The 20,732-nt window shown below is 45.9% G+C and overlaps 1 protein-coding gene across 1 annotated transcript in view; it reads left to right on the forward strand.

Annotated features, from left to right (window-relative positions):
- The window catches only part of MSRA (methionine sulfoxide reductase A), a 446,149-nt gene that overhangs the window by 263,650 nt on the left and 161,767 nt on the right, over window positions 1–20,732 (forward strand). Inside the window, exon 4 of the mRNA XM_065401724.1 lies at window positions 2,538–2,642. Within this exon, the coding sequence (XP_065257796.1) occupies window positions 2,538–2,642 (105 nt within the window). The remainder of the gene's footprint in view (window positions 1–2,537; window positions 2,643–20,732) is intronic.

The following is a 20,732-nucleotide window of genomic DNA, read 5'->3' on the forward strand; positions in this document are numbered from 1 at the left end:
GCTTTGAGGAAAATTAAAGGTGAATCTGAGAAGGCCAACAGACATCATGCCCTTGTTTTTCGTCTGAGGAGGGATATTGGTTTTAGACATTCTTAAGTTCTAACAACCCACACCATCCTGTAGCCACATATCACAAGGGGTTTTTCTTGAGGTCAGACCATAGTTCTCAAAGCAACACAGTGATTTTCTTGTTCAGAGGAAAAGTAGAGAGCTGACTCTTTGAGTTCCTAGATTAGTCAGAACAAAGTACGTTGACAAGATGTAATTGCTTCAGTTGTGAGGAAAGGTGGAACCTCTGTTGTTTTGAAGTTCTTTGAGACACTGTCTTCTGATCTAAAGCTGGTCACCTTAGACGTGCTATTTACGCCTGTCGGTGAGATAAGACCCTCTTGTAAAGTTCACACTGAGTTAAAGAAAAGAGGAAATATATGTTGTTAGCAGCTATTCCCTTAGCTTTCATCATGAGGCACTCTACATACAGATGTCATAATTGCCATATTGGAACAGACCATCCGTTTAGTCTGCTCCTCTAGTGAAGGTAGAGGCATTACCCTATACTTGTGCATCAAGGAAGGTGAAAGCCCCTGTCGTCCTTTCCTAATGCTTCTGGACAATTATGTAATGATATTCTATAGGGCGAAAATCTCCCTTGCTGACCCCAGTTAGCAGTCAGTTTATACTGTATGTCGGAGATAGGGTGACCAGATAGCAAGTGTGAAAAATCGGGACGGGGTTGGGGGATAATAGGAGCCTATATAAAAAAAAGACCCAAAAATCAGGACTGTCCCTATAAAATCGGGACATCTGGTCACCGTGGTCGGAGGCCCATGTCAATTTATAACCAAGTTAAACTGCAAATTATTTTTATTCATGTAAATGTCTAATCCTTCTCTGTTAACCTAGTGTTGAATTCTGCCTTCAGACATACGAGTAACTCCCATTGGTTTCACAGGTGAAGGTAGAATTGGGCCCTCACTGTGTTTGTCTGATTAATATCTTGCAGAGGAGGATAGCTTGGTTTATATGCTATGTATAAAATAATTTCCTTGTACTTGCTACTAATCTCAATGAGTGTCTCTTTGTTGTGTTATGAGACAGGACACATAGAATCAGTTGGATTTCACTATAATTGTTATGATTGTATATAGTGCACTTCTGTCATATCCCCTTTTACTTTTCTGCCTTCCAGATTAAATTTAATCCTAATATTTTAAATCTCTTCTTGTGTCTAACCTGTACTCTTCCCTTTGCCTTACGTTGCTTCTCATTTCCTTGCCCTTCTTTATTGCAGCTCTGAGATAAAGCAACCACAAATGATTGCAGTATTTGAGGTTGGAAAGATTGATATCATGCCATCATATATTTCCCCTGTTATTCTCTATCCCTTTTGACTTTTTTTTCAGTTCTGCTGTGCATTGAGCTAATGTCTTCACAGAGTTCTCCCCAATGACACTTAGAACAGTAGCAGCTAATTCAGAACCCCATCAGCAGGCCAGATTCTTCTGTTGGTTTCACTGCCGTAAATCCAGATCAGTTCCACTGACGTGAATTGAATTAATCTAGATTTACACTGGAGTCTGAGATCAAAGTCTAGCTCAGTGTGTTCAAGCAGTGCACGCCCCTCCCCAACAAAATGTAGAACTGGCTCTTCTTTTTCCTTGTTAATATTTCCAGTGCCTTTTATTGATGTTGAAAATGTAGATTTCGCCAGAGAATAGAATATGTATTTTTTTACTTATTGAAAGTTTACACTAATAAAGGAAAATATTTCTTCATTTGAAAACTCTTTGTATATGCTTGTACAATACCTCGCACAATGGGGGCCTGATCCTGACTGAGGAGTATGTGCATTATGGTAATATAAATATTAAATAATTATAATAAACGAAAGTTAACTGGCCTGATTCTGCAGGCTTTGTGAAGCTAGCACTTTCAATACAATCAGTGGGAGCTTGGGTGTGTAAGGGCTGCACGATAGGGTACATAAAGTAGCCAAAACTAGGAAATAATCTCGTTCAGTGTGCATTGCCTTGCACTTACCTCCCTTGAATTTCATTTGCTGTCATAGTGCTCAGTCACTCACTTAGAGCCTTTCATTGAAGCCCATTGGTATTCTGTGGTGTGGGCAATACAGGATCGTTTGCAGCCATGTGTTTGATACTGGATAATAGGCTCATGGAATTTGTTTTTTGCCTTCAGTTACTTTTCATATATTTTAAGAAATATTTACCCAGAATTTGCATTTACGTTTTTCTGAAAGTCGCTGAACTCCTATGATAAGGTTGCTCTTATTCTTCTCAGTTTTGCTTCCAGTTAGTTTAGTCCATTATGGGCCTTATCCAAACGTGCAGTTGTCTGACTGTGGATACTGTCATAAAAGAATCTGTAAAGGAAGCTGGGGCTAAAAATGATGTTAGGTGAAAACGCAAGTACATTACCTTTTTGTGTTTTGGAAAGCAAAAATACTGTGCTTCATGTCTTGGATAGGCCTGAGCTGATTGTTACTAATACCGTCGAGTTTTGTATTGTCTTTTTAGGGAAAACTGGCCATACAGAAGCGGTGCGAGTAGTATATCAGCCAGAAAACATCAGATTTCAGAAGCTGCTCAAGGTCTTCTGGGAGAATCATGACCCGACACAAGGTAGAGTGATGAGTGAGCCAGTATTTAATTATCTTACTAATTACAGCTGGGATAATTAGTGTTTGAGCTGCATGGAAGAGATGAACCTTGAAATCACATGGGAGCTCAAGAATATGATTGCAGACATTTATTGACAGAGAGGGAGAGGGAAAGAGAGGGAGAATGAGGAGGTAGAAGCTCATAATACCCCTCCCCCTTTACAGCTGTCTGTGCTGGGAAAATTCCCACAGAGAGCGTGACTAGACAATAGAAAATCCTTTCACCTTTGATTATGACAATTTTTCCTTAATGCTATCTTTTGTCTCCTAAATTAAAGCATATTTCTCGGCAGCTTCAGAGCTGGCGATTTTACTCATGCATGGAAACTTTACCCTCCATGAGTTTTACATTTCATCTTTTTTAAATTACTGTGGGTTTCTTTTATGATTAGAGAAAATGAGCAAAAGGAAGTAAGACAGGATGCTCAGAGGAACCACCAGCAGCAACGTATTAGCTTCTCGTCTTATTCAAGCATTTTGGTTTAATTTATCCTCCTTGGAAGTGGCAACATGATGATGTTATGCATATCTGCTCAAACAAAAATGATGAATTGTATTGAGAAAACATTTCACATGTGTGTGTATATAGTTTCAATAAACATCAACTCCAATATGATGCCCTGAAATATTACATAAAAATAATTCGTTTCCACTTTCTCAACCTTTTTCACTACTGTTGTCTTACATTTACCTATCTGGTTAATATTAAAAAGGACACTCTTAAGAGGGGAGAGTGGGGGTGTGTTCTCTCCTCTGATGACCTCCTGCAGACCTCAGTTTTAGTAACTGGAGAGGACACGGGGAACTCTGTATGTGGGGCAAGAGGGAAAGAGTCCCTTTATCAGGAGATGTGGGAGACACATATCTCTTGAATATTTGGAGATCTGCTTCCTTGGGGTTTCAGTCCAGTTCACAGTAGACAAGAAAGAACATTAAAAAAAACCTGGCACCCTTTTCAGGTTGAACCTTCTTCTGGTCAGCTGGTAACTTTTATTTCTGATCCATATGTGTCTGTTTCATTTATGGCCTGATCCTAAAAACCTCTACTCACAGGAGTAGTCCCATGTGCAGAACCACTATCTTCAAATGGGACTATTTATGTGAGAAGGAGCTATACCTGTGAGTTAGAGTACACAGGGTCAGGTCCTTACATTGTAAGGTTTCTTTTTGCATTACAGGATACAGGCTGGAACATACCAATGTTCAATGCATTAGGAATAAGTTTACATCAGAAAAAATACCACCACAGTTGGCAACAGTTGGCCACCTAGTTGGCAGTCTCATCAGTGAGCTCATGGATTGAATAGCATGGAGGCTAAGCTAATGTCTCACTCCTAGAAGTGTTCTAGCTAAGTCAGGGTTGTGGCATGTTGATGGAGACATGTGGGAAAGTTTGTATTGCCACTGTCTGTGTTATACCTGTTCTGTGTATAAATACAGAACTTCTTCTATAACAGAGGTTCCCCAAACTGATCTGGTGATGCACAGAGAGATGGCTGGTCACATGGTGATGACTTCTTTTTTGCCCCCAGCAGCCAAATCAAATTAAAGAATTCCTACAATTCCTTTCCTTTGTCAGCAATTGCTGTAGTTGCCACAGGGGTATAACGAGACTGCGATCAGGAGTGAACATGATTCACAAAACAGCAAGTGGAAGGGGTGGTATTCACAAGATGCTCTTGGTATTTAAATGTGGCCCATGCTGTGAAAAAGGTTCAGAACCTCTAATCTAGCAGTTTTCACAGGCATTAAATTTAAACATCAGATATAGTTTTTGTTGAAGTTGAGCAGAAACCTTTTTCTCACTATCTGGATGTCTGAATATTTCGAAGCAGCTTCCCACAGTGCATAGAATCATAGCTGTCTAGAGCTGGAAGGGGTCTCGAGAGATTATCTAGAACGTGTTTGTGTAACCTGTTCTTAAAAACCTCCAATGATGGGGATTCTACAACCTCCCTTGGTAACTTCTTCCAGTACTTAATTATACTTATAGTTAGATATTAGGAAACATTTTCTAACCTAAATCTCCCTTGCTGCAGATTAAGCTGATTACTTGTCCTATCTTCAGTGGACAAGGAAAGCAATTGATCGCCATCCTCTTAATAAAAGTCCTTAACATACTTGAAGACTTATTAGATCATCCTTCAGTCCTCTCTTCTAAGTAAAGACTAAACATGCCCAGTTTTTTTTAAACTTTTCTTCACAGATCAGGCTTTTAAAATCTTTTGTATCTTTCCTTTGGACTCCCTCCAGTTTGTCCACATATTTCTTAAAATGTGGACACAGTTCTTCATCTGAGGCCTCACCACTGCCCAGCAGAGCAGGGCAATTACCTCCTGTGTCTAACGTACAACACTCCTGTTAATACACCCCCGAATATTAGCCTTTTTAACAAATGCCCCACACTGCTGGCTGAGATTCAATTTGTGATCCACTATACCCCCCAGATCTTCTTCTGCAGTACTACTGCCTATCCAGTTATTCTCCATATTGTATTTGAGTTTTTCTTCCTCAGGGTAGTACTTTGCACTTGTCTTTATTGAATTTCATCTTGAAGAACTGATCTGAAATCAATTTATCAAGATCATTTTAAAGTCTATTTCTGTCCTCCAAAATGCTTGCAACCCTTCTCAGCTTGGTGTCATCCACAGATTTTATAAGCATACTCTCTGCTCCATCATCCAGCACCAGATCTCAAGAGAATTCAGTATCAGGCCAGAGACTCTAAAAAGTAGAACCTTTTAAAATGGTAGAATCATAGAAAATTAGGGTTGGAAGAGACCTCAGCAGGTCATCTAGTCCAACTCCCTACTCAAAGCAGGACCAGCACCAACTAAATCATCCCAGCCAGGGCTGTGTCAAGCCGGGCCTTAAAAACCTCTAAGGCTAGAGATTCCACCACCTCCCTAGGTAGCCCATGCCAGTGCTTCACCACCCTCCTAGTGAAATAGTGGTTCCTAATATCCAACCTAGACCTTCCCCACTGCAACTTAAAACCATTGCTCCTTGTTCTGTCATCTGCCACCACTGAGAACAGCCGAGCTACATACTCTTTGGAACCCCTCTTTAGGTAGTTGAAGGCTGCTATCAAATCCCCCCTCACTCTTCTCTTCTGAAGACTAAATAAGCCCAGTTCCCTCAGCCTCTCCTCGTAAGTCATGTGCCCCAGCCCCCTAATCATTTTAGTTGCCCCCTGCTGGACTCTCTCCAATTTGGCAACATCCTTTCTGTAGTGGGGGGCCCAAACTGGATGCAACACTCCAGATGTGGCCTGACTAGTGCCGAATAGAGGGGAATAATCACTTCCCTCGATCTGCTGGCAATGCTCCTACTAATGCAGCCCAATATGCCGTTAGCCTTCTTGGCAACAAGGACACACTGTTGACTCATATCCAGCGTCTCATCCACTGTAATCCCCAGGTCCTTTTCTGCAGAACTTCTGCTTAGCCAGTTGGTCCCCAGCCTGTCGCAGTGTATGGGATTCTTCCATCCTAAGTGCAGGTCTCTGCACTTGTCCTTGTTAAACCTCATCAGATTTCTTTTAGCCCAAACCTTCAATTTGTCTAGGTCACTCGGGACCCTATCTCTACCCTCCAGTGTATCTACCTCTCCCCACAGCGTAGTGTCATCCGTGAACTTGCTGAGAGTGCAATCTATCCCATCATCCAGATCATTAATGAAGATGTTGAACAAAACCGGCCCCAGGACCGACCCCTGGGGCACTCCACTTGATACCGGCTACCAACTAGATATCGAGCCGTTGATCACCCGTTGAGCCCGCTGATCTAGTCACCTTTCTATCCACCTTATAGTTCATTCATCCAGCCCATACTTTTTTAACTTGCTGGCAATACTACTGTGGGAGACCATATCCAAAGCTTTGCTAAAGTCAAGATATATCATGTCCACCACTTTCTCCATATCCACAGAGCTTTCTGTATTGTTCTTAACTTTACTGTGCCTCATCTTGTGAAATAAAAAAGTCTTTGCACACCTATGAGTGCTTGGTTTTGAGGGTGCTGTCTAGTGTGACCACCTGGATCTCTGTGGTGACAATGGGGGATGTAACTCACATCCTTCCACCAAAACAAAGATAAGCCCCTTCTGTAACCCCTTTGGGGTTCAGAGAGCATGGCCCTTTAAATCTTTTTCCTGAGGGGGGGAAGTGCTGATTGTTCCAGAAGGAGGAAGTGCTGTTGGGGGGAAGGGGAGTAGAGAGCGAGGGAAGAGCAAGAAGGTGTGTGTCTGGAGCTCCAGACAGAAGGGCTGCAGCAAGCAGGCCCTCACAGAGTGAAGCAGCCAAGAACCTGCTGAAGCCTGGGAGGGACAGAGCGGCTGATCGGGGACCCCCCAGGACAGGAGCCAGGAGGAGCACTGTGCCGGGGAGGAATCGCCCGAGAAGGACAGGCCGGAACTGGACCCAGTATCACTGCTGCCCAGAGCTGCATGGGGCTGTGAGTACTGGGGCTTGTGACTCTGCACTGGGAATAAGGAGGGAGGCTGTTAGCTTGTTAAGCTTGGGGAGGTGATCACTCTGTGTGGCTTTGCAGAGAGCGGCAGAAGAGGGCACCGGAGGGGTTTGTTGGGGAAAGTTTACTGGCACCGAAGACAGCCAGGAGCACCCAAGACTCACCACTGGACTGGACTTTGCTGAGGACTCTTGAAGTCTGTGTGCAGACACATTGCTTGGTGCAGACTGTGGTACCACTGGGCCTGTGGGGCCTTGTGTTGAATGCAACCCTGTTTTACTGCTTCCCCTATATTTCCTCCTGTTGTTTTTCCCCTGTCCTCATTCTGTGAATAAATATTTCCCTTTCCTATATTCATTGTACTTTTCTGGTGTGTGTGTGTGTGTGTGTGTGTGTGTGTTCGTTCACTTTGGGGGGTTTGGAACAGGTGCCCCTGGGGGGGAAGGGACTTTCCCTGCTGCGTTCCTGCGCGGGCCTTCTCTTGGCCACAAGGTGCTAAAGTTACAGTGCCATTTGAGGTAAAGGAGAATCTCCATTAGTTGCTGTAACATACACTTTGACATGTCACTGTGCTGCTTTGATGTCATCCAGTGGATTATAGTTAGTCAGTAGCCAGGTTTTTTTTAAAAAAAGAAAAAGAAGAGGATATACCCATCCAGTATGGGCTCTCTCTGGACCCACAGCACACCCCTACAGTAGGGGGAGGCACCTCAGATCCAGTCAACTAAGTTGGCATGAATTCCAGCATCAACTTTGAAGAATGTCCTGCAGGAAGGAGAGAGAGCCATAAACTCCTACTGACTGGAAGCTCTTCAGGCCTGGCTGTCTAACTCTCGCCATCTGTAAACCCAGCATTGACTTGACGATCCAAGGCCCATATGTCTGCCAGGTATAATAGATTCCAAGCCCAGAAGGGACTATTGTGATCATCTAGTCTGATCTCCTGTATAACACAGGCCACAGAACTCCTCCAAAATAATTCCTAGAGCAGAGCTTTTAGAAAAACATCCAATCTTGATTTTAAAATTGTCCATGATGAAGACTCCACCACAACTCTTGGCAAGTTGTTCCAGTGGTTAATTACTCTTACTGTTAAAAATGTACCCTTGTTTCCTGTCTCAATTAGTCTAGTTTAAGCTTCCACCCATTGGATCATGTTACATCTTTCTCTGCTAGATTGAAGAGCCCATTATCAAATAATTGTTCCCCATATAGGTACTGATGGACTACTATCAAGTCACCCCTTAACCTTCTCTTTGTTGTTAAACTAAATAGATCAAACTCCTTGAGACTGTCACTCTAAGGCATGTTTTCTAATCCTTTAATCATTCTCATGACTATTCTCTGAATCCTCTCCATTTATCAACATCCATCTTGAATTGTGGGCACCAGAACATAATATTCCAGCAGCAATCGGACCAAATACAGAGTAAAATAACCTCTCTACACCTACTTGAGATTTCACTGTTTATGCATCCAAGGATTGCATTAGCCCTTTTGGCCACAGTGCTCATGTTCTGTTGATTATCCACCATAACCCCCAAATCTCTTTGAGTCACTGATTCCCAGAATATAATTCCCCATCCTGTAAGTATGGCCTACATTCACTGTTCCTAGATGTATGCAGTTGGCCCAGCATTTTAGAAGGTCTCCGTAAACCAAGCATAGATTCCTCCCATCTTGGAAGAAAGTTTAAGGGTTGAGACATCCATCACATATACACAATGGTGAATGAGGTTTGTTTCTTCGCAGAATACAAATAATATTGTAACTGTTCAGCGGAGCTAACACAAGGTTAAGGATGACTTGAACTCAGTCTGTAAGTACCTACACAGGGAAAATAAATTTGACAACAGAGGACTTTTCAGTCTAGTAGATGAAGATATAACAAGATCCCATGGCTAGAAATTGAAGCTAGACAAATTCACACTGGAAAGAATATGCACATTTTTAACGGCAAGGGTAATTAACCATTGGAACAACTTGTTAAGGGTTGTGGTTGATTTCCCCTCACTGACAATTTTAAAATCAAGATTGGATGTTTTTCTAAAAGCTACTGTAGTTCAAACAAGAATTACTTCAAGGAAGTCCTAGGGCCTGTATTATACAGGAAGTCAGACTAGGTGATCATGGTGGTTCTTTCAGGCCTTAGCTATGAATCTGAACAACCTGTGGAACTTCATATTCACCTCTGGATTCCAGATAGAGAGCTCTTTCTAATTTCTAGAACTGTTCCAGAGGTACTCCCCTTTTTGTCCCATGATTGCATCAAACTGCAAGCAGCAAACATCAGACAGACATTCTCAAAAAAGAATCACTTTATAACTACATATTATCGGTCTCTCTGCACATACCTTTGACAGGGGTCAAGGAAGACCTCTATAAATAAAACTGTACTCATAGCAGCAGTGTTTCATTAAATGTCTGGCTATTATGACTATTCTCCGAGTGTTTGGGTGTCTGCCTGTCTATAGACTTGATTCCGAGAGCCCAGATGATTCTTCCCCAAGAGTTTGTGCAAACAAGGATATTTTCATACCTGCTTAGAAGATGTATTATGGCAGAGCAAAGGGAAAGCATTCCACATATGGCACTGGATGGTGAGAACCCAGGCCAGAAAACGTGACACATTATACTGGAGAGGAGGCTTCAGCCATTAAGCGTGCAGAATGTGGTTAGGACGGTGCTGTACCAGATGGTTCAGAAAGAACAGTGCCTGATGTTTGCGCCAAAGAAAAGAATGACCTGAACCTTCATAAACAAATCAGAGTAGGAACATGAAATGTGAGGAATATGTATGAAGGGGGCCTCACCTTTGTGACCAAAGAATTGGAAAGATGTAAGATAGAAATATGTGGAATCTGAGAGCTGCATTGGAAGGGTAGGGGGGTCATTTCACAATGTTGAATGGATACACAGTGTAATATTCAGGGTATGAGAAAAATGCACACCCATTTTCTCTCCTTATCTATTCAAGGAGACAAAGTATGTGCTTGGATATAATCCAATCAGTGATAGAATCATTACAATTTGCCTTTGAGTGAAGCCAGGGAATATGTCAATCATACAGGTTTATGCCCTTCAACCACCACTGATGACGACGTGATTGATGAGCTGTAAGAATGACTTGCCTAAACACCACTTACTAACTCACTAAAACATCAAATAAAAATGTCACCCTTATAATTGGTGACTTGAATGTGAAAGTGGGAGCTTTAAGCTCTCCTAAAGGAGTAATGGGAAACAATGGTCTGGGTTCACAAAATGAGAGAGGGAGGCATTTAGTTGAATTCTGCTATTCCGCACTGTGGTTAACTGAGAAGGTGTTTGAGAAGTGATGCAGAGTGCAAGAGAATGGCTTGGAGATGGAAGAATGTAAGAGAAAATAAGGAACTGAGCAGACAGATTCAAAGGCAGACTAGACAAGATCAGAGCAAATATAAAAGAGCAAAATGTATGGAGTTTGAGAATTGCAAAGAGTAATAATACAAAAGGTATATTCACAGTGGTCAGACTTCTTAACAAAAGGTTTTCCCTGCAATCAAACATGATAAGATCATGATGGCAGAGTCTCACTGAGGGTGATGGTATTAAACATAGGTGGAGAGATTATTGGTCCATTCTGTATGTCTCACCACAACACAACAGGACAACAGAAAAGAGTACGGAGCCGGAGGTATCAATCCTGCAAGTGGAAGTGGTATGTGATATTGTGAAAATGAAGCCTGTGAAAGCACCAGAGATAGATAACATGCCCACAGAAATTGTTAAGTGATTGGCAAATGCAGTACTGATATTATGTGGAAAATCTGTAATGACTAGAAATTGGATGAAGGGAATTTTTCTGCCTTTACCAAAGAAGGGAAACATAGAGTGTGGTAACTATTGTGCTATCTCCCTGATACTGCACATGAGCAAAGTTCTCCTCTATATAATCCAGGAATGCATGAAACAAAGGATAGAATCAGAACTACTGCCACAAGCTGGTTTCATAGAGGGCCAAGGCATGTGTGCCCAAATCGCAAATATCTCTCACATCCCTGAAAAATGCAGGGTGTACAGTCACCCATTGATCATGTGCTTCAGTGACTACTCAAGAGTGTTTGATACTGTCTGACAGGACAGCCTTTGGAGGATACTGGCAGACATGGGGATTCCAAAGCATCTCATTGAGCTCATCGCAAGTCTCTACAACCAACAACAGACCACAGAGCAAACAGCAGTAGGCTCAAATGAGGAGTTTTCCACTGAGCAAGCTGTGAGACAAGGGTGTATTGTATTCCCCAAGCCTGGCTAACGTATATGCAGAATTTATTAGGAGACAAGTCTTGGAAGGTTTTGACAAAGTGGAAGGAGCTGGGATTTTGATTGGCGGTCACCTCTTACCTTACGTCAGGTATGTTGATGAGATAACGCTCTTAAATACAACCACTGATATAATGCAATGAATGTTGGAGTCTCTAAAACCAGTTAGTGAGGAATACGGACTATTTCTAAATGCAGCGAAAACAAAATGCATGTATATTAACATGACTAACAAAAAACAAGATCAAAATGGACACCATTATTAATAGAAAAGCTGTAGAGGCAGTAGATGAATTTAATTATCCAATCAAGGAGGTAATTCCAAAGAAATCAGAAGATGACTAGGGATGGCTCACTCAGCTGTGTCCCTTAAGAAAGTTTGGGGGAAATTGTAGCATCTTGAAATGTACGAAAACGTGACCGGTGACGAGCCTAATTTTTGCCATAGCAATTTAATGGATGCGAATTGTGACAAGTTAATACTGTTGACAGTAAGAAAACTGAAGCTTTTGAAATATGGCTCTGGTGAAGACTCCTGGGTATCTCTTTGATGGAAAAAAGATGAATGCCTATGTTAGAAATATTATTGCAGAGAAGCAGACCCCGACGTTGGAAAACAGATGTAAACATGTGCACTTTGCTTATGTTAGGATATAGAGATGGATATAACATGGAGAACGTTATTTTGGAAGGACTGTTGGAGGGTCATTCTGGTATGGGACAACCAGAGAGGATATGGATGGATGGTGTGTGGCAGATCACTGGCAGGTCAGCAGCTGAGTGCTCAAAGTTAATGCTGGATTATGAAGGCTTCAGAAAATTCTGCTATGATGTCACTGATATTCAGACATGAATACATTAATTTACTTATGTGAGACACTGAGGATTTGATATATTCCAGATATATTCCAGATGTTGCAACTTTTTTGCAGTGGACATACTTCTTACCTAAGTTCCCTCTAAGCTGCACGGCTGGGGAGAGGCACCTCTCTCCCAGCCCCAACCCCGGGGCTGCCGTGGTGAGAGAGGGCTGGGGGGGAATCCTCTTTTCCTGCCACAGTCCCAAGACAACCTGCACCCCAAAACCTTCATTCCCAGCCCCACCCCAGAGCCCTCATCCCCAGCCGGTGCCTTCACCCCCCCAACCCTCTGCCTCAGCCCTGAGCCCCCTCCTGCACTCTAAACCCCTCATCCCTGGCCCCACCCCAGAGCCCGCACCCCCAGCCAGAGCCCTCACCCCCCCACACACACACCCCAACCCTCTGCCCTAGCCCTGAGCCCCCTCCTGCACTCCAAACCCCTCATCCCTGGCCCCACCCCAGAGCCCGCACCCCCAGCTAGAGCCCTCACCCCCCTGCACTCCAACCCTCTGCCCCAGCCGAGCCTCTCCCATACCCGGAACCCCTTAGCCCCACCCCCGCCACACATCATATTGGTGCACATAACAAAATTCATTCCGCACATGGATGTAAAAAATTAGAGGGAAAATTGTTTCTTACTGGTGCAGTTTATATGATAGCTTTAACACCAGGCGATGTCTGAGGTCTTTGACTAGAAACATTTGAGCCACAATGTCGTAGTACTTTACAGATGCCTTATTTTGTAAGGGAGGGGACGAACATGCCCTCCAGGTACTTACCATTTTCCTGACATCTGGAGTAATAGTGCTAGTGGGTAGAAAGGATTCTTCACCTTGATCTCTATCCACTCCCAGATTTCTCTTCTTTATCTGGCTAAATTCTGATGGAGAATATTACAGGAATACATTACACAGAATACCAGAGAAGGGTTTTGCTGTAGCCAGTTGGGTCAGAAAAGTTTCCTATTTATAAAGTTCAATATCCTTATTGTATAGATCCAATGTCTCATCTTCCAGGGAAAGATGATATGTTGACAAACTTTTTAAGCAGAGTTGTTAGCCAACAATAAAGGTCTCTGTCATGCCCTCCATCTTATATTATCTTTTTTTCAAAAAAAAATGAGGTAAATATCAGTTATTTCCCCCCCCAACAGGCATACCAGGCTTATCTATGACTCTGATCCAAGGACAAGCAAATTCTAACATCAATATTGTAGTCCTTTCCTGAATCAAGGGCAGGAACTTCTCTACATGTTGCCCCTGATTCTAGTCAAGTGAGAGGGCTTTCAAATGTTGGTCTCGTTGGTACCAAGTTGCTGTCAATAACCATGATTAGAGATTGGGAATTTTGTCATTCAACATCATGTATAATATTAATATCCACAAAGTCCTGCTTTCAAAGCTACTGGGTCTTCTGCCTCCAAAATGAGGTGTGAGTCTCCACTTAGGTTCTAAGTTTCTCTGGTTGAAAGCCTAGCTCGGGATTCCTGGGATTCTTAATTATGAGTGTTACGCTGAAGACTAAAAAATCCTGTTGAAAAGTGGGAATCTTTGATCAGTCAAATTTGCTCCATTATTAGGCATGCAAGATTAGATCGGGGTCGGCAACCTTCGGCACGTGGCCCATCAGGTTAATCTGCTGGCGGGCCACAAGACAGTTTGTTTACATTGACCGTCCGCAGGCCTGGCCACCCGCAGCTCCCAGTGACCGCAGTTCGCCGTTCCCAGCCAATGGGAGGTGCCGGGGGCCGTGCCTGTGGACGGTCAATGTAAACAAAATGTCTCGCGGCCTGCCAGCGGATTACCCTGATGGGCCGCGTGCCGAAGGTTGCTGATCCCTAGATTAGATTTTTATTGGTAAAAGTCAATTTCACCGCGCCCACAAACCAATGAAAAAATATTTCCATTGATGATAATTGAAATATACAGATAGGCCAAGAAATAAATGCTGCTCGAGAACTTAGAGTTTGATTTAAGGATATTTACTTTGAATATTTTTTCACGTGATGTTGACAGTTTGTGTTTTAACAGTTATCAGCCTTTAATTTTTTGAATCTCAGCGTCTACTGTCATTAGACAATTGTTGTCTGCCCAACCCTCTAATTTCCCTCAACTGTGAAAAGTTGAATTGATAGAAATTGAAAAAAATGATTAAATATAACCATTGATATTATCAGCCAAAATTAGGGGAAAAAATAAAAATAGAATTTTGCTAAGCTCATCTATGATTTGGAAGAGATTCCCCATCTGAGCAGCTCCTAAATGGGTGGACCTAATAAAGCCCTTGACTGCTAGCTTAGACTACTGATTACACTTGGAATACTAAACAGAACAAACCAAAAACTTTGATTTCTACAGAGACATTTGGTTGTCATCTCTGTTCCTACCTCTGATACACAGATGGACAACCTTTCCTCACCTTGGAATAATCTGATCTCACTCATGAAAGGGTTGCTTTGTGAACCTCAGAGCTGCCTGGAGTAGTTACTGTGCTATAAGAGCTGAAGAAGAGGAGAGTGAGGTCTTGTCTATACAGTGACACTCAGGAAAGTTAATCCAAATTAATTAAAGGTGTGAATTTTAAATTCACGAGTTAAACTGCGTTAAACCCCTATGTGGACACACTCATTCAGCATTCAAGTGGCTTTAAGTCGGTTTAATTAACCTAATAGGTTCATTTGTCTTACTTTAGGGATATCCCCTTCTAGCATGCACTAAGGGATTGTCATTTTAGCTTCGTAAAAGCTCATAGGTCAGATTCTTCTCTGTACTTTTTCTATGAAGATGCCATTCTGTCATAACTGTCTAAAGCACTTTCCATCTTTTCAGACCACTAGTGTCTCTGTATGTCCCCGAGCCTCACTTATATTCAGGGAGGCAGGTATTACACTTTACGCAGAGAACTTTGTCACTGTTTGTATGCAGCCAAAACTAGTCTTCATGTTCCCCAAGCCCTTGGGGAAATGGCGTTGACCCAAGAGGAGTCTGTCTATCATGGTCCAAAGATTGTCCATGTAAAATACAGTGGGTGTGTCACAATTATCATGACGTGGCAGGATTAACCTCCTGTATTTATCAGAGTCATTAGTAGACCTACATACCATTTCTCCTCTCTGTGATCCTCCAAACAGTTTGGCATCAAGCCTCAATGCTGATACATGAATTCTGCAGATTAATATCTGGTCTTCAGTATGCTGACCCATTTAATTTGCAGGGTGTAGTGCATATTTATTTGCCACCAGTTTTGAAGGACTGTACTTTTTTTAGACACTGCATAAGGAATCTATCAATTGCAAATAATTAGAATTAGACACTAGAAATTACATTGTATTGCTAATGAGCAGATGTGTCTACTTATACCAGTGGAAGAACAGCTGTACACATATAAAATGCTAAAATGACCCTAAACTGGCATTATGTATTCTGCTACAGACCTACAACTTCATTTAGGATTTTAAGAACAGGGAAAAAATAATCTTTAAGCTATATAAAATGTAACCAATTCTGATATTTCTTCACATTTCTGTGCTTCTGTTTCCTCCATACTTTACACAGAGTCTGGCAACTCTCCAGGTTAAAGCATCTAGCACCTTTGTCTTGTATTTCAAGTGTTATTGTGAGACTCTGATGCTTCCAGCATTACAAGGTGTAAAAAAAAAAAAAAGAAGAAGCAAAAGCTATTGTCACCAGACACATTAAACATTATTCAAAATAGAATTTCTGACTCCTTGGGGGTCCGTTCTTGGTCCAATACTATTCAATAGTTTCATTAATGACTTGGAGGATGGAGTGGCGAGTATGCTAATTAAATCTCTGGTAAATACAAAGCTGCGAGGCTTTTGGAGGACAGGAATAAAATACAGCACAGTGTGGAGAAATTAGAGAAATGGGCTGAAATCAATATGAAGAGATACAGTAAAGACAAACGAGTATTGGTTCATGTAAGGATGAATAATCAGCAGTACAGATATAAAACAGGATAACTAGCTAGGAAGTTGAGAGGACAGGAGAGCATCTATTAGGGATGGTTTAGGTATAACGGAAATGGTCCTACCGCAGTGCATTCACTGGAGGGGTTCCTGGAGTCTGTGAAAACACTATGAGGTGCCAAAAGGCTGTTGTGAAAAGCAAGCAACAGTGCAGATGATCACTACACACTCGGCACACGGTAAGACAAATCAACATAGGATCGAGTCCTACAATCCTTGCTCAGAAATGTAGGCTTCCCTTCAGGTTTAAAAGTACTGCAGGTGGGGAGCTTAAGCCTCTTGAGACGTGCCACTCTTTAAACCTAGTGGTCCTTCCCAGCTTACCCTCAGGAATGACATCCGAAGAAGTGGGCTGTAGCCCACGAAAGCTTATGCCAGGCCTGCACAACTCGTAAAGCGGCGAGGGCCATATTACTCCAAAGAAAATAGCCGAGGGCCGAAACCCCCCGGCCGTACTGAAACGCCCCCCCCCCCGCGCCACCCAGCCCCGCCGAACCCCATCTCCCACCCCCCAGCGCCGCCCAGCCCCCGTGTAAGCAAGCAGGACTCACCCCGGCGGCGCCTCCTGCTGGTCTTCTCGGGAATTAGCTCATCCAGCCGTTGGAGGGTCCGGGGGCATTAGCTGCCTTCCCCGCGGAGCCTCTGGCCCCCCGGCCCGCTGGAGCGCAGCCGAGCGGGAGAGGTGCGGGGCTCCCCGGCAGCGGCGGGGAAGTTTATCGGTTTGGGGGACCCTGACCGGCTCCTCGCCCCTGTACGCCGGCCGCCCCGCCTGGGACAAGTCTCGCCCCGGCAGCCCCTCTCCGCCGCGTGTCTCTGATGGGTGGCCCACACCCCCGGGCCGCGCCGCCCACCCGGGCCCTGCCCGCTCCGCGCTGCCCCCGGACGCACCGTGCTGCCCCGTGGGCTGCAGGGCTGGAGCAGCCGCCGCGCTGCACTGCAGCGCTCCCGGCCCCGGCCGGCCATGGCCCGTGTGCCCAGGCTGCTGCACAGGGGCATCTCCTCCCCAGGCCCGGCTCGGGATCCAATGGGGCAGTGAGGGGGCGGGGCGGGGCTGGGGGCAGGGATTTGGGGAGAGATCCAATGGGGGAAGGAGGAGGCGGAGTGGGGCGGGGGGGGTGAGAGCCCCTCCGGGCTCCGCCTGTGCGCCGGAGCAGAGGGCAAAATTGTTTGTTTGTCCAGTGTCCCGACCGAACATCGTTCAGGACGCGGGACAAACAAGCAAATATCAGGACAGTCCCGATAAAATCGGGACGTCTGGTCATCCTAGCGCCGCGTCCAGGAGCAGCCCTGGACAGCGCTGCAGCGGCGCTGCTCCAGAGAGGCCTGAGCTCCTCCCGCTCAGAGCCGTGTGGTAAGAGGGCGGGGCTGCGAGCTGCAGCCGAGCAGCGGGAGCTCACGTCCCGCTGGAGCCAGGCCGCTGCAGCGCTGTCCAGGGCCGCTCCTGGACGCGGCGCGCTGAGGCTCTGGGAGACGGGGGAGGCGGGGGTTAGCAGCATGGTAAGGCTCTCTGAGCTGGGCATCCCCCCCCAGCCCTGACCCCCAGCTCCGAGCACAGCCCCTGTGAGCTGAGCAGCCCCCGACCCCATCCCCCAGCAGCCCTGATCCCCAGCTCCGAGCACAGCCCCTCTGAGCCGGACACCCCCTGACCCCAGCCCCCCCCCAGCCCTGACCCCTAGCTCCGAGCCCAGCCCCTCTGAGCTAAGCACCCCCCGACCCCATCCCCCAGCAGCCCTGACCCCCAGCTCCGAGCACAGCCCCTCTGAGCCGGACACCCCCTGAACCCAGCCCCCCCCCCCCGGCCCTGACCCCTAGCTCCGAGCCCAGCCCCTCTGAGCTAAGCACCCCCCGACCCCATCCCCCAGCAGCCCTGACCCCCAGCTCCGAGCACAGCCCCTCTGAGCCAGACACCCCCCCCCGACCCCATCCCCCCGCAGCCCTGACCCCTAGCTCTGAGCCCAGCCCCTCTGAGCTGGACATCCCCCTGACCCAGACATCCCCCTGACCCCAGCCCCCGTGAGCTGCGGCTAGAGCCCAGGCCGGATGCCTCCCCCCTTGCTCGGACTTACCAGGTCTGCCTCGTGCCCAGCCAGCGCTTCCCGCCTCAGCAGCCCCGGAAGTGACGCTGGACGCCAGGCAGGAGGCGCGGGAGATGGCGACGCGTGTGCGGGGGGGGGGGGCCGACCTCACAGCCCGCGGTGGGGGGTAGTTTCCGAGTTCACCCCCTGCCCGGGGGGCCGACCTCACAGCCCCGCGCGCCGCGCTCTGACTGCCCTGACAGTCAGAAGCGCGGCTGCCGGGTTCGCCCCCTGCCAGCGGGGGGGGGAGGGGGGGCGACCTCAGCCCCGCGCGCCGCGCTCTGACTGCCCTGACAGTCAGAAGCGCGGGGCAGGGGGCGAACCCGGCAGCCGCGCTTCTGACTGTCAGGGCAGTCAGAGCGCGGCGCATGGGGCTGAGGTCGCCCCCCCCCCGCGCGCCGCGCTCTGACTACCCTGACAGTCAGAAGCGCGGCTGCCGGGTTCGCCCCCTGCCGGCGGGGGGGGGGGGGGGCGACCTCCGCCCCGCGCGCCGCACTCTGACTGCCCTGACAGTCAGAAGCGCGGCTGCCGGGTTCGCCCCCTGCCCCGCGCTTCTGACTGTCAGGGCAGTCAGAGCGCGGTGCGCGGGGCTGAGGTCGCCCCCCCCCCCGGCAGGGGGCGAACCCGGCAGCCGCGCTTCTGACTGTCAGGGCAGTCAGAGCGCGGCGCGCGGGGCTGTGAGGTCGGGCCCCCCGGGCAGGGGGTGAACCCGGAAACCGCCCCCCACCGCTTGCCCGCGGGCCGCACAGTGGGCCCACGCGGGCCGCATGCGGCCCGCGGGCCGCGTGTTGTGCAGGCCTGGCTTATGCTCTAATAAATTTGTTAGTCTCTAAGTGCCACAAGTACTCCTGTTCTTTTTGCGGATACAGACTAACACGGCTGCTACTCTGAAACCTATCAGGAATGACAGACTGCAGGCAGGAGGGAGCCATTGTCATTACTTCCAGAACTGCCTGGAGATCCCAGGGACTACCAAGATGCAAAGCTTATGGATCTTAAAACATATACAAGTTTTCCTGCTGTCTCCATGCTCCACTAGCTCCTTCCTCTGGCAATTAAATCGCAGTGCTGTGCGGCCATTAGCTAGTGTCAGGCAAACCCCACAGCCTTATAGTCTCCTGTCCATCATCATCACATTCTAGAGAAGAGATCACAGATCCAGGAGGTATTTATTTTCTAGACATTGTTGCAAAGTAGCAAGCATATTCTTTGTCAGTAGGGATTGGACAGGGAGTAGCTGCTCCCTTTGATGCTGAGTTCCTGCATGACTTTGAGAATCCAACTTTGTTTGCAAAGTGAACTGAGATGTTGAATCTCAGCATGCCTGAATTATGTGCTTCTCTTCCCACTCCCTATTCTTTCTCAAACCCTGAATATACCATAAAAAGTAAATACTTGATTGTTTTTCCTTCCTCATGAATTTCAGCTGTCATGGCCTAATTTGCATATTAGGGTCTTTTTATTTAAATAAATTAGAATAGACTTTTTCTGACCTATATTTCCAGTTCAGGGGCTGTTTTTTTCATATCACAGCAAGAAGCTGATATTTGACTCTGCATCTTTTTAATGAAGTAGAGTGTTAGCAAATGCAGTGGTTGATAAGATGGCTGAATGGTTTGCATTGTAAAGTAAGCCGTGCTGAATCAATTCTGGCTCCAGGGCAAAAGTCCAATTGGGTTGTGATTTCTTTTTGCTTTTTAAGCCATCGTAGTTTATTTATGTTATATGTGACAATGATGTGTTATCCAATCCTCCTGGGCTGCTGACAATTAGCTTTATCTGTTAGTATCTCCAGGATGAGCAAAATGCAGCCCCGGAGAAGAGAAAAATCTGGGCATCCATCATTGTCACCAATGGAAGATGATGCTGTGACTCCAACATTGTGGACTAGCTACTCACCTGGAGGGATTGTTCTTTGTTTAGGATTTCCATAACCACTGAGAGCTAGTGCACGGAAAATGCCTTTGTTCTATCACAAGTGACCCAGGGGTCATTTGGGCTTGTTTATTAATTCCTGCAATGCTGTAGGCAGGGGCAAGAGGGGAAGGGAAAAGAGGGGAACATCTACGTTGTTCAGGCTTGTTGGTTTTTATTCTCCAAAGGCAAATCTGGGCTTTTTAATGCTTAATTGTCTTCAGTAGCTTTCATGGAGTCAATGGATGTTTGGAGTAAATAATGACAGCTGGATTTGGCCCTATATGTGTAGAACTAGAGATAAGCCACCTAAAATAAGTCTTTCCTTGTAGCATTTTTGGATGGGCTGTTCATAATCCGCATAAAATGAAAGCATTAGACAAAGTTACAAGAAAATGCTGCACATCCTTTTCTTCCTCGGATAACTCACTTGTGAATTAA

Source organism: Emys orbicularis, chromosome 3 (assembly GCF_028017835.1).
Source record: "Emys orbicularis isolate rEmyOrb1 chromosome 3, rEmyOrb1.hap1, whole genome shotgun sequence".
Lineage (NCBI taxonomy): Eukaryota > Metazoa > Chordata > Testudines > Emydidae > Emys > Emys orbicularis.